Source organism: Salvelinus fontinalis, chromosome 32 (genome assembly GCF_029448725.1).
Source record: "Salvelinus fontinalis isolate EN_2023a chromosome 32, ASM2944872v1, whole genome shotgun sequence".
Taxonomy (NCBI): Eukaryota; Metazoa; Chordata; class Actinopteri; order Salmoniformes; family Salmonidae; genus Salvelinus; species Salvelinus fontinalis.
In genome coordinates, this window is record NC_074696.1 from 18,126,135 (window position 1) to 18,140,484 (window position 14,350).

At 45.3% G+C, this 14,350-nt stretch overlaps 1 protein-coding gene across 7 annotated transcripts in view; it reads left to right on the forward strand.

The window, feature by feature from the left end:
* The window catches only part of LOC129830820 (engulfment and cell motility protein 1), a 231,173-nt gene extending 217,315 nt beyond the window's left edge, over nucleotides 1–13,858 (forward strand). For all 7 annotated transcript variants that reach the window (XM_055893574.1, XM_055893572.1, XM_055893576.1 and 4 more), the window contains 4 exons: nucleotides 5,938–6,045; nucleotides 7,300–7,382; nucleotides 12,031–12,108; nucleotides 12,281–13,858. In XM_055893574.1, coding sequence (XP_055749549.1) covers nucleotides 5,938–6,045; nucleotides 7,300–7,382; nucleotides 12,031–12,108; nucleotides 12,281–12,481 — 470 coding nt within the window. In that variant the 3' untranslated portion in view covers nucleotides 12,482–13,858. The remainder of the gene's footprint in view (nucleotides 1–5,937; nucleotides 6,046–7,299; nucleotides 7,383–12,030; nucleotides 12,109–12,280) is intronic.
* The last annotated feature ends 492 nt before the right edge of the window (nucleotides 13,859–14,350 follow it).

The window sequence follows — 14,350 nt, forward strand, 5'->3', positions numbered from 1 at the left end:
ATCTCTCCCTGTCCTCCTCCGTCTCTCTCTGTCCTCCTCTGTCTCTCTCTGTCCTCCTCCGTCTCTCTCTGTCCTCCTCCGTCTCTCCCTGTCCTCCTCCGTCTCTCTCCCTGTCCTCCTCCGTCTCTCTCCCTGTCCTCCTCCGTCTCTCTCCCTGTCCTCCTCCGTCTCTCTCCCTGTCCTCCTCCGTCTCTCTCCCTGTCCTCCTCCGTCTCTCTCCCTGTCCTCCTCCGTCTCTCTCCCTGTCCTCCTCCGTCTCTCTCCCTGTCCTCCTCCGTCTCTCTCCCTGTCCTCCTCCGTCTCTCTCCCTGTCCTCCTCCTTCTCTCTCCCTGTCCTCCTCCGTCTCTCTCCCTGTCCTCCTCCGTCTCTCTCCCTGTCCTCCTCCGTCTCTCTCCCTGTCCTCCTCCGTCTCTCTCCCTGTCCTCCTCCGTCTCTCTCCCTGTCCTCCTCCGTCTCTCTCCCTGTCCTCCTCCGTCTCTCTCCCTGTCCTCCTCCGTCTCTCTCCCAGTCCTCCTCCGTCTCTCTCCCTGTCCTCCTCCGTCTCTCTCCCTGTCTTCCTCCGTCTCTCTCCCTGTCCTCCTCCGTCTCTCTCCCTGTCCTCCTCCGTCTCTCTCCCTGTCCTCCTCCGTCTCTCTCCCTGTCCTCCTCCGTCTCTCTCCCTGTCCTCCTCCGTCTCTCTCCCTGTCCTCCTCCGTCTCTCTCCCTGTCCTCCTCCGTCTCTCTCCCTGTCCTCCTCCGTCTCTCTCCCTGTCCTCCTCCGTCTCTCTCCCTGTCCTCCTCTGTCTCTCTCCCTGTCCTCCTCCGTCTCTCTCCCTGTCCTCCTCTGTCTCTCTCCCTGTCCTCCTCCGTCTCTCTCCCTGTCCTCCTCCGTCTCTCCCCTACACAGACATAAACCGCTTCTGTCTCTTTCGCGCTCACTTTCATGCACACACACACACACACAGGTTATGTATTGTTGAGGTACCCTGGAAGCGCTGTCGTCCCAGCCCAGGGCCTGTGGGCTGTTGGCTGTCTGCCACCATACTGTAGTGAGCACAACTGAAGAATTAGTATAACTGCAGATCCACACCTCCACCCGGCACTTTCCAAGTGCTTCATTCCTAAAGGACTCCTCTCAAATCATATTTCCACATACAATATACGTATACAAATCGCTAAGTGTGAGGCCGGAACAGTATTAGGAGTCTCTAAAAGCTGAGTATCTACAGTGCCTTCAGAAAGTATTCACACCCCTTGACTTTTTCCACATTTATTTGTATTACAGCCTGAATTTAAAAAGGATTAAATTGAGATTTTGTGTCACTGAAAAACTCACAGCTGTAATCGTTGCCAAAGGTGATTCTAACAATGTATTGACATGGGGGTGTGAATACTTATGTAAATTAGATAATTCTGTTTTCAATAAATTTGCTAAAGTTTCTAAAAACATGTTTTCACTTTGTCATTATGGGGTATTAAGTATGTAACGGTGATGGGAAAAATATATTTGATAAATTTTGAATTCAGGCTCTAACACAACAAAATGTTGAATAAGTCAAGGGGTGTGAATACTTTCTGAAGGCCCTGTAGCTGACAAACAGCATCAGTCTGGGGCCCCTGTCTTACAAGTACAGATGTACTTGAAAGTACTGTATGTGGAAAATACAGATACTTATATGTGTTTACATATAAATCATTACAAGCAATATGGGTACAAGGGCCATTATGTTGTATGCAAGCATCACGTGTACCAAAAGTGCATCCAAAATCATTAAAAAATATATTTTCTTAGTCAATTATGTAGCTAAGAAATAAATGATGAATTGAAGTGAATTGAAGATTAGTTGTATCTCAACAGCTGAGGAAACAGAAACAATAACAATCTGAGGAGCATTATGTCTGGAGGCTAGATAGCTCCAGTCTAGATATCTCCAGTATAAATCCTCTCGCTCTCTCTCTCTCCTCTTTCTCGCTCTCTCTCTCTCCTCTTTCTTGCTCTCTCCTGTCTCTCGTCCCTCGCTCTCATTCTCTCGTGTCCCTCGCTCTCTCTCTCGTTCTCTCGTGTCCCTCGCTCTCTCTCGCTCTCTCTCGCTCTCTCTCGCTCTCTCTCTCGCTCTCTCTCGCTCTCTCTCTCGCTCTCTCTCTCGCTCTCTCTCTCGCTCTCTCTCTCGCTCTCTCTCTCGCTCTCGCTCGCTCTCTCGCTCTCTCTCTCGCTCGCTCTCTCGCTCTCTCTCTCGCTCTCTCTCTCGCTCGCTCTCTCGCTCTCGCTCTCGCTCGCTCTCTCGCTCTCGCTCTCGCTCTCTCGCTCGCTCTCTCGCTCGCTCTCTCTCTCGCTCTCTCTCTCTCTCTCTCTCTCTCTCTCTCTCTCGCTCTCTCTCTCGCTCTCTCTCTCTCTCGCTCTCTCTCTCGCTCTCTCTCTCGCTCTCTCTCTCGCTCTCTCTCTCGCTCTCTCTCTCGCTCTCTCTCTCGCTCTCTCTCTCTTTATCTCTCCTCTTTCTCTCTCTCTCTACCTCTCTCTCTCTCTACCTCTCTCTTTCTCTTTCTCTCTCTTTCTCTCTCTTTCTCTCTCTACCTCTCTCTCTCTCTCTCTCTCTCTCTCTCTTTATCTCTCTTTATCTCTCCTCTTTCTCTCTCTTTCACTCTCTCTCTACCTCTCTCTCTCTCTTTCTCTCTACCTCTCTCTCTCTTTCTCTCTCTACCTCTCTTTCTCTCTCTACATCTCTTTCTCTCTACCTCTCTCTCTTTCTCTCTACCTCTCTCTTTCTCTCTCTTTCTCTCTCTACCTCTCTCTACATCTCTTTACCTCTCTCTCTTTTTCTCTACCTCTCTCTCTCTTTCTCTCTTTTTCTCTATCTCTCTCTCTCTTTCTCTCTTTTTCTCTACCTCTCTCTCTCTTTCTCTCTCTTTACCTCTCTTTACCTCTCTCGCTTTCTCTCTACCTCTCTCTCTCTATACCTCTCTTCCTCTCTTTCTCTCTCTACCTCTCTCTACCTCTACCTCTCTCTCTACCTCTCTCTCTTTACCTCTCTCTCTTTACCTCTCTCTCTTTACCTCTCTCTTTCTTTTATTATTATTTTTTTTATCCCCTTTTCTCCCCAATATTCGTGGTATCCAATCGCTAGTAATTACTATCTTGTCTCATCGCTACAACTCCCGTACGGGCTCGGGAGAGACGAAGGTCGAAAGCCATGCGTCCTCCGAAGCACAACCCAACCAAGCCGCACTGCTTCTTTAACACAGCGCGCCTCCAACCCGGAAGTCAGCCGCACCAATGTGTCGGAGGAAACACCGTGCACCTGGCCCCCTTGGTTAGCGCGCACTGCGCCCAGCCCGCCACAGGAGTCGCTGGAGCGCGATGAGACAAGGAAATCCCTACCGGCCAAACCCTCCCTAACCCGGACGACGCTAGCCCAATTGTGCGTCGCCCCACGGACCTCCCGGTCGCGGCCGGCTGCGACAGAGCCTGGGGGCGAACCCAGAGACTCTGGTGGCGCAGTTAGCACTGCGATGCAGTGCCCTAGACCACTGCCCCACCCGGGAGGCAGACCTCTCTCTTTCTCGCTCTACCTCTCTCTCTCTCTTTCTCTCTTTACCTCTCTTTCTCTCTCTACCTCTCTACTTCTCTCTCTCTCTCTCTCTCTCTCTCTCTCTACCCCTCTCTCTCTCTACCTCTCTCTCTCTACCCCTCTCTCTCTCTACCTCTCTCTCTCTACCCCTCTCTCTCTCTACCTCTATCTCTCTACCCCTCTCTCTCTACCCCTCTCTCTCTACCCCTCTCTCTCTACCCCTCTCTCTCTACCTCTCTCTCTCTACCTCTCTCTCTCTGCCTCTCTCTCTCTGCCTCTCTCTCTCTACCTCTCTCTCTCTACCTCTCTCTCTCTACCTCTCTCTCTCTACCTCTCTCTCTCTACCTCTCTCTCTCTACCTCTCTCTCTCTACCTCTCTTTACCTCTCTACCTCTCTCTCTACCTCTCTCTACCTCTACCTCTCTTTCTCTCTCTACCTCTACCTCTCTTTCTCTCTCTACTTCTCTCTACCTCTCTTTCTCTCTCTACCTCTCTCTCTTGCTCTCTCTCTCCTCTTTCTCTCCTCTCTCTCTTTCTCTCCTTTCTTTCTGCTCCCTAAGCAGTCAGTCTTTCTTCTCACACCACCACTACACTAGGCACGACACAGCCACTCCCCACAGACTCCCTGCTGCCAAATGTCTATTCTCAGCAATTAGGATTTGGACTGTGTTGTCCATGCGAGCGCCAACCAACCCTCCCCGGTCTCCAGCCTAGTTCTGCTCTTCCAGGGACATGCATAATGGGTAGAGAATAAAGTGCCAGGCCTTGCTCTACAGGAGGCCTGCCCACAGTGCCCAGGCATGCCAGCCTGAGTGCCAGCCGGCCCCACCCCAGTGCCGGGTGCTATCAGTCACGCTAGCCACCTCCGACACATGAGAACATCACACACCACAGCCCATGAGAACATCACACACCACAGCCCATGAGAACATAACACACCACAGACCATGATAACATCACACACCACAGCCCATGAGAACATCACACACCACAGCCCATGAGAACATCACACACCACAGCCCATGAGAATATCACACACCACAGCCCATGAGAACATCACACACCACAGCCCATGAGAATATCACACCACAGCCCATGAGAATATCACACCACAGCCCATGAGAATATCACACACCACAGCCCATGAGAATATCACACCACAGCCCATGAGAATATCACACCACAGCCCATGAGAACATCACACACCACAGCCCATGAGAACATCACACACCACAGCCCATGAGAACATCACACACCACAGCCCATGAGAACATCACACACCACAGCCCATGAGAACATCACACACCACAGCCCATGAGAACATCACACACCACAGACCATGAGAACATCACAGACCACAGCCCATGAGAATATCACAGACCACAGCCCATGAGAATATCACACACCACAGCCCATGAGAATATCACACACCACAGCCCATGAGAATATCACACCACAGCCCATGAGAACATCACACACCACAGCCCATGAGAACATCACACACCACAGCCCATGAGAACATCACACACCACAGCCCATGAGAACATCACACACCACAGCCCATGAGAACATCACACACCACAGCCCATGAGAACATCACACACCACAGCCCATGAGAATATCACACACCACAGCCCATGAGAACATCACACACCACATCCCATGAACATCACACACCACAGCCCCATAGTGGTACACAGTGAAAACATTTTCCAGGAGACCATCATCAGACAGGCCAGAAAGGTCCAATCAGCCCCACACAGCACTGAACACAGAGTTCCAGATGATGCCATTGGGAAGGTGCTATAGGGTGCCTAGATGCAGGCTGAACATTATTTTGTCCCCCTGTCAATAAAACTGCTAAACAAAAGGGGAGACGGAGGGAGACGGCAATAACGGACTGGTGTCTGGCCTGTAGGGCTTCACAGTCTGGCCTGTAGGGCTTCACAGTCTGGCCTGTAGGGCTTCACAGTCTGACCTGTAGGGCTTCACAGTCTGACCTGTAGGGCTTCACAGTCTGATCTGTAGGGCTTCACAGTCTGGCCTGTAGGGCTTCACAGTCTGGCCTGGCTGGGAGGGGGGTGTATGATAGGCTGTTGTTCTGTGATTCTATGTGTTTGTGTATTTATGCGGAAGCAGTATCCCACAAATGTCCCCTCTAGGACAATAAAGTATATCATACCTGAAACAGGTAACTGTCTGTGTCTGACTGTCCATATGGGATAGTGTTAGGGTCGTTGTGTTTGGTGTTGCTGCCTTTAGAAAGTCACATCAATATGCTTTGGGTGGTTCTGGTCTATACAGTAATACACAATCTAGATGTATTAGTGTCTGTTTCACCAGGTTTGTTGGTCTTTATGCTGGTCCTTTTCTCTCTCTCTCTCTCCATAGATAAGTTCTGGTACTGTCGACTGTCTCCGAACCATAAAGTCCTGCACTATGGAGATCTGGAGGAGACCCCTCAGGGAGAGGTGTCCCATGACTCTCTACAGGAGAAATGTGAGTAATGTGAGCTCACAAGTACTGCTCTGGGTCAATGACTGGAACCAATTGCAAAAATCACTGAAGCTGGAGACTGATATTTCCCTCACTAACTTTAAACATCAGCTATCTGAGCAGCTAACCGATCGCTGCAGCTGTACATAGCCCATCTGTAAATAGCTCACCCAATCTACCTACCTCATCCCCATATTGTTTTTATTTACTTTTCTGCTCTTTTGCACACCAGTATTTCTACTTGCACATCATCATCTGCACATCTATCACTCCAGTGTTAATTTGCTAAATTGTAATTACTTTGCTACTATGGCCTATTTATTGCCTTACCTGCTCACGCCATTTGCACACACTGTATATAGACTTTCTTTTTTTCTATTGTGTTATTGACTGTATGTTTGTTTATTCCATGTGTAACTCTGTGTTGTTGTCTGTTCACACTGCTATGCTTTATCTTGGCCAGGTCGCAGTTGTAAATGAGAACTTGTTCTCAACTAGCTTACCTGGTTAAATTAAGGTGAAATTTAAAAAAAAATGTAAAAACAAACTGACCGTCAGTTTTCTTGTTTGTTTTTTTTAGCTAAGTGCAACTTGCAAAAGAATAGTTTACTGCCAGGGTGCCTGACGAAGATGGTTGTTAGTGACGTTGTTAGTAGTTCATGTAGCCGGTCAACAGAATAGCAGTTGACACTAAATCTAACGGATGATTATGAGAGGACTGTAACGGCGTTCCTCTCTCTCTTCATAAGAAGAGGTGGAGTAGTGATTGAGCCAAGGCGCAGCGGGTTGTGATGACATATTGATTTATTAAATAAACAAAACAAACTAAGACGAAAACGAACTATACTTGATATAACTAACAAAATAACAAAACGATGTAGACAGACCTGAACAAACGAACTTACAAATACACGAAGCACGCTGACACAGGAACAGACTACATAAACGCACGAACAAACCGAAACATTCCCGTATGGTGTAACATCGACACAGACACAGGAGACAATCACCCACAAACAAACAGTGAGAACACCCTACCTAAATATGACTCTTAATTAGAGGAGAACGCAAAACACCTGCCTCTAATTAAGAGCCATACCAGGCAACCAAAACCAACATAGAAACAGATAACATAGACTGCCCACCCAAAACACATGCCCTGACCTAAACACATACAAAAAACAACATAAAACAGGTCAGGACCGTTACAAGGACATTATTCTTGATGTTGACGTTCCTCTCTTCCTCCTCCCGTAGTGCCTGTGGCCGATATCAAAGCGGTGGTCACTGGTAAGGACTGTCCTCACATGAAGGAGAAGGGAGCTCTGAAGCAGAACAAGGTGAGTGTGCATACAGTATCTGTCTGTGTATGTTTGTCTTATATCACAGTATCTGTCTGTGTATGTTTGTCTTATATCACAGTATCTGTCTGTGTATGTTTGTCTTATATCACAGTATCTGTCTGTGTATGTTTGTCTTATATCACAGTATCTGTCTGTGTATGTTTGTCTTATATCACAGTATCTGTCTGTGTTTCTGTGTCTTATATCACAGTATCTGTCTGTGTTTCTGTGTCTTATATAACGGTATCTGTCTGTGTGTATGTGTCTTATATAACGGTATCTGTCTGTGTGTATGTGGCTTATATAACAGTATCTGTCTGTGTATGTTTGTCTTATATCACAGTATCTGTCTGTGTTTCTGTGTCTTATATCACAGTATCTGTCTGTGTTTCTGTGTCTTATATAGCGGTATCTGTCTGTGTGTATGTGTCTTATATAACGGTATCTGTCTGTGTGTATGTGGCTTATATAACGGTATCTGTCTGTGTATGTTTGTCTTATATCACAGTATCTGTCTGTGTTTCTGTGTCTTATATCACAGTATCTGTCTGTGTTTCTGTGTCTTATATAACAGTATCTGTCTGTGTGTATGTGTCTAATATAACAGTATCTGTCTGTGTTTCTGTGTCTTATATTTTAGTATCTGTCTGTGTGTGTGTCTTATATAACAGTATCTGTCTGTGTTTCTGTGTCTTATATAACGGTATCTGTCTGTGTGTATGTGTCTTATATCACAGTATCTGTCTGTGTGTATGTGTATTATATCACAGTATCTGTCTGTGTGTATGTGTATTATATCACAGTATCTGTCTGTGTGTATGTGTATTATATCACAGTAGCTGTCTGTGTTTCTGTGTCTTATATAACAGTGTCTGTCTGTGTGTATGTGTCTTATATAACAGTATCTGTCTGTGTGTATGTGTCTTATATAACAGTATCTGCCTGTGTGTATGTGTCTTATATAACAGTATCTGTCTGTGTGTATGTGTCTTATATTTTAGTATCTGTCTGTGTTTCTGTGTCTTATATAACAGTATCTGTCTGTGTGTATGTGTCTTATATAACAGTATCTGTCTGTGTGTATGCGTCTTATATTTTAGTATCTGTCTGTGTGTATGTGTCTTATATTTTAGTATCTGTCTGTGTGTATGTGTCTTATATAACAGTATCTGCCTGTGTGTATGTGTCTTATATAACAGTATCTGTCTGTGTGTATGTGTATTATATCACAGTATCTGTATGTGTATTATATCACAGTAGCTGTCTGTGTTTCTGTGTCTTATATAACAGTGTCTGTCTGTGTGTATGTGTCTTATATAACAGTATCTGTCTGTGTGTATGTGTCTTATATAACAGTATCTGCCTGTGTGTATGTGTCTTATATAACAGTATCTGTCTGTGTGTATGTGTCTTATATTTTAGTATCTGTCTGTGTTTCTGTGTCTTATATAACAGTATCTGTCTGTGTGTATGTGTCTTATATAACAGTATCTGTCTGTGTGTATGCGTCTTATATTTTAGTATCTGTCTGTGTTTCTGTGTCTTATATTTTAGTATATGTCTGTGTTTCTGTGTCTTATATAACGGTATCTGTCTGTGTGTATGTGTCTAATATAACAGTATCTGTCTGTGTTTCTGTGTCTTATATTTTAGTATCTGTCTGTGTTTCTGTGTCTTATATAATGGTATCTGTCTGTGTTTCTGTGTCTTATATCACAGTATCTGTCTGTGTTTCTGTGTCTTATATTTTAGTATATGTCTGTGTGTATGTGTCTTATATAACAGTATCTGTCTGTGTTTCTGTGTCTTATATAACGGTATCTGTCTGTGTGTATGTGTCTTATATCACAGTATCTGTCTGTGTGTATGTGTATTATATCACAGTATCTGTCTGTGTGTATGTGTATTATATCACAGTAGCTGTCTGTGTTTCTGTGTCTTATATAACAGTGTCTGTCTGTGTGTATGTGTCTTATATAACAGTATCTGTCTGTGTGTATGTGTCTTATATAACAGTATCTGCCTGTGTGTATGTGTCTTATATAACAGTATCTGTCTGTGTGTATGTGTCTTATATTTTAGTATCTGTCTGTGTTTCTGTGTCTTATATAACAGTATCTGTCTGTGTATGTGCCTTATATAACAGTATCTGTCTGTGTATGTGTGTCTTATATAACAGTATCTGTCTGTGTATGTGCCTTATATAACAGTATCTGTCTGTGTATGTGTCTTATATAACAGTATCTGTCTGTGTATGTGCCTTATATAACAGTATCTGTCTGTGTATGTGCCTTATATAACAGTATCTGTCTGTGTATGTGTCTTATATTTTAGTATCTGTCTGTGTTTCTGTGTCTTATATAACAGTATCTGTCTGTGTATGTGTGCCTTAAATAACAGTACAGTTTACAGTGCTGTGAAAAAGTATTTGCCCCCTTTCTAATTCTCTCCACTTTTGCATATTTTTGATACGGAATGTTATCAGATCTTCAACCAAAACCTAATATTAGAGAAAGGGAACCTGAGGGAACAAATAACAAAACAATTACATACTTATTTCATTTTTATCATAAACAAAGTTATGCAACACCCAATGCCCCTGTGTGAAAAAGTAATTGCACTCAATAACTGGTTGTGCCACCTTCAGCTGCAATGACTGCAACCAAATGCTTCCTGTAGTTGTTGATCAGTCTCTCAAATCGCTGTGGAGGAATTTTGGCCAACCGGCACAATTGGACCGGCATCGTCCGGGTTAGGGGAGGGTTCGGTCGGCTTAGGCCGTCATTGTAAATAAGAATTTGTTCTTAACTGATTTGCCTAGTTAAATAAAATAAATTCAAATAGGTCAGTGTATCTGTGCCTTATATGATAAGATGATAGCCAACTCAATATCAAGGTATATCAACCCACTATCAAAGTTGATGTTGACATGCCAGCCTAGTTAAACCCAAATCCCTCTATCTTCGATGTATAGACATCTTAGCCAAGGTGAAATAGGCTGGCAGGACTGAACACAGCTGTCTGCTGGTACGAAAGCCGAGCCCCAGCCTCCGCAGGTCCTGTCTGCTGGTATGAAAGCCCAGCCCCAGCCTCCGCAGGTCCTGTCTGCTGGTACGAAAGCCCAGCCCCAGCCTCTGCAGGTCTTGTCTGCTGGTACGAAAGCCCAGCCCCAGCCTCCGCAGGTCCTGTCTGCTGGTACGAAAGCCCAGCCCCAGCCTCCGCAGGTCCTGTCTGCTGGTACGAAAGCCCAGCCCCAGCCTCTGCAGGTCCTGTCTGCTGGTACGAAAGCCCAGCCCCAGCCTCCGCAGGTCCTGTCTGCTGGTACGAAAGCCCAGGCCCAGCCTCCGCAGGTCCTGTCTCCGTACTGACTAGAAACCAATACATTCTGCTGACACTGACAGATTAGGTCCTGTAAATATAGCCTTGAAGACAAAGGAGCACCGCTCCTCCCTCGCCTGGACCTTTATTACTCTGTCGATAAATCTGGTGTCTGAAAGAATGGGCCTACAGGTCTGTGGGCTGGCTGGATGGATGACTGGATGGATGGATGACTGGACCTTGTTTGGGCTGTTTGAATGAGAACACGAGCAGAGCAACATTCATTAGTCAAGCTGTAAGACAGAAAAGGTAACATCTGTGGTCACGGGCAGCGCAGCCATAGACCTAGGATTCGTCTCTAATGGCACCCTATTCCCTATGGGCCTTGGTCAAAAGTGTACTATATAGGTAATAGGGTTGTGGTCAAAAAAGTGCACTATACAGGGTGCCATTTGGGATGCAGAATCCCTCTACAGTATACTGGGCCTGGGAGATGGAGAGCCAGGGTACAGTTCAGAAATATCTGTCTGTCAGGCCTATTGGATTGACCTATCGTGTTGAATCAGATACAACATATCCCATAGTACTAGGACACACATACAGTAGGTGCTCTGGATCAATGCGCTTCCACCATCTATGTGGTTGCGTGCCATATGCTACAGAATTTATAATTAGTTCTGCGGCATTTGATGACAAGCGAGAGACATCTGTTTCAAAGGAGCCGTAACAAATGAGACATCAGCTCTCCTTCAGTGTTCTCTGTGTGGAACTCTCTCAGGTGTCCCTATGCATTCCCCCTCTGACTCATTGCTTACGTCCCCCTGTGTACTTCTGACCAGTGTGGAGAACACAATAAACTGATCCAAAGTCAGCTTTTGTGTGTTTTCTCTCTAAGGATTAAGTTGGACTCTAGGGGCAACTTTACTCCTGTGTTGGATAACCGTATGTCTCAAAGTGCCTTTGCATCCCAGTTTGTCCCCTAGCTGTCCCCCTGCTCGGTGTGTCCCGTCCCCTGTCCCCTGGCACACAGCATGTGGGGCTGGCACACACATGACAGCCAAACCATCTGATGTTGGAGTGGTGGGGAGAGAACGTGTTATAGAGGCACAGTGGGTGGGATGCACACACTGGAGTGGTGAGGAGCTCATTAGCATGTTAGTGACAGTGCTACATTTGGACTCCCTCCTTCTGTCTCTCTCCTCTCCTTCTCTCCCTTCCCCTCCTCTCTTTCTCCCCTCTCTCTCTCCCTCCTTATCTCCATCTATCACTCTGTCACTCCCACATTCTCCCTCCCTCCCTGTCTCTCTCTCTCCCCCTCTCGCTACAGGAGGTTCTGGAGCTGGCCTTCTCTGTCCTCTACGAGTCAGACGAGTATTTAAACTTCATCGCTCCGGACAAGCATGAGGTAAGCACTGAGCAGATGGCACAGTCACCCAGCCAATGACAGGATTCAGAGATGGACTGAGAGGAAGTCAATGGAGGTTGTCCATTCTACAGCACGACGGAACACTTAATGTTAATACACTGATGTAAGGTTGTCTGTGTGTGTGTACTCATCCTCTCCTGTCTCTCCTCAGTACTGTGTGTGGACGGACGGTCTGAACGCCCTTCTGGGAAAGGAGATGACCAGTGACTTCACCAAGTCAGACATGGACACCCTGCTCTCCATGGAGATGAAGCTCCGCCTCCTCGATCTGGAGAACATCCAGATTCCAGAGGCCCCTCCCCCAATTCCCAAGGAGCCTAGCAACTATGACTTTGTTTATGACTGCAACTAACTAACCAACCGATCAAAATCCCCTAGCTACTGGACTGGACCTACCAACTCTCTCTTTCCTAAAACGGCAACTGGAAAAAAGAAAAAGAAACTAATGACGATGAAAATGATGAGTGACAGAAAAAGGATTCTATTGAACTAGTTTCCTTACTTCTTGCTATACTTGCTAAACTTTCTTTTTGAATTAAAGGGTGCGATTTAATACGTTTGCGGCGCTTAATGACTCTTTGCGGCACTAGGTGGCCCACTGACTGAATCATCACGTCACCATGGAGGACAAACCAGGAAGCATCCATATGGGTCCTTTGGGTCCTAAACATTCTCAACATTCTCTAAACGTTGTTGTTTGGTCATCGCTCTCCAAGATGTCCTCACAGTCTTCTTCTCACCTCAACCCTGTGCACTCTTCTCTCCTCCTTCACGGAAGAATCTGCCATTTGCTTGGGGTTTGCTGTAGAAACTCTCTTTGATAAACGCTTGGTTGTCCTTTTTCGTTTTGTTGATTTTCTACAGACTGTTGGATGAGAGGTGTGGCGTTTTTATAAAAATATAAAGAAGTGCTGGGGACGTTAGTCTTTAGTTCTCCAACGTTCTTTGTGCGTTCAAAATGGCACCCTATTTCCTAAATAGTGCACTACTTTTAGTGCACTATATAGGGAATAAAGTAGCGCACTATATAGGGAACAGGGTGCCATTTCAGAAGCAGGCTCGGTCTCCCATTCACGCTTACGTGGCAGCTAATGTCTCTGAGAGGAAGAAAGGATCAAGTGTATTTAAGATGTTGAAATGTGTATTAATACTTTTCTCCCTGGTATCTTTCTGCATACTTCACATACTGTGTAGACTGTTACAATACATGTGTCATTCTAAAAATGACACTGTTATACAATACGGGAAACTGCCTCTGAAGTTCATGAAATCTTCTATCCTATATCACGGCTGCTTTGACCATGCTGTATACCCAAACAAACACAACTGTAATACATGCTTGCTCAGACATACACATCTCTCTTTCCTCCAACTTGATACCATTCGATCAGGCTCGATTACGACTGCTGTAACTTTTCAAAGCAATATTGAGCAACAAAAAAAAAAAATGTTAAGCTGATGGTGTAATTTAGTGATATTTGTGATGCTGCCAAGTAGTCAGTATTGGGGACGTTTGCGTTTTTAGTAAAGGGAAGTTGTTCTCTGTTTGTTTTCAAGAACTATGTGGCCGTCAATTTGGAGGTTCGTGGAAATGTAATTTAAAAGCAAATCATGAGTCAACATTTTTAATATGATTTATTATTTTCCCTATTTAATACCTTCAGATGTTCGTCTCTAGGTCTGAAAGCCCCTCAACCTGCTGTTTACATTAAAGATTTAAGGAAACTGACCTCTTGTTGCATTGTCCGTGTCTTTATCTACACTGAACAAAAATATAAACACAACGTGCTACAATTTCACTGAGTTCATATAAAGAAATCGGTCAATAAAAATTAATTCATTAATTAGGTTCTAATCTATGAATTTCAAATGACTGGGACTATAAATATGCATCTGTTGGTCACAGATACCTTAAAAAAAAAAAATTAACTGGAACACGCTGTCATACACTACTGTGACCCAGAGCATCCCAAATGTGCTCAGTGGGGGACATGTCTAGTGAGTATGCAAGCCGTGGAAGAACTGAGACACATTTTAAGCTTCCAGGAATTGTGTACCGATCCTTGCGACATGGGGCTGTGCATTTTAGTGCTGAAACATGAGGTGATAGGGCGGATGAATGGTACAACAATGGGCCTCGGGATCTCTGCATTCCAATTGCCATCGATAAAATGCAATTGTGTTCATTGTCCGTAGCTTATTCCTGCCCATACCATAACCC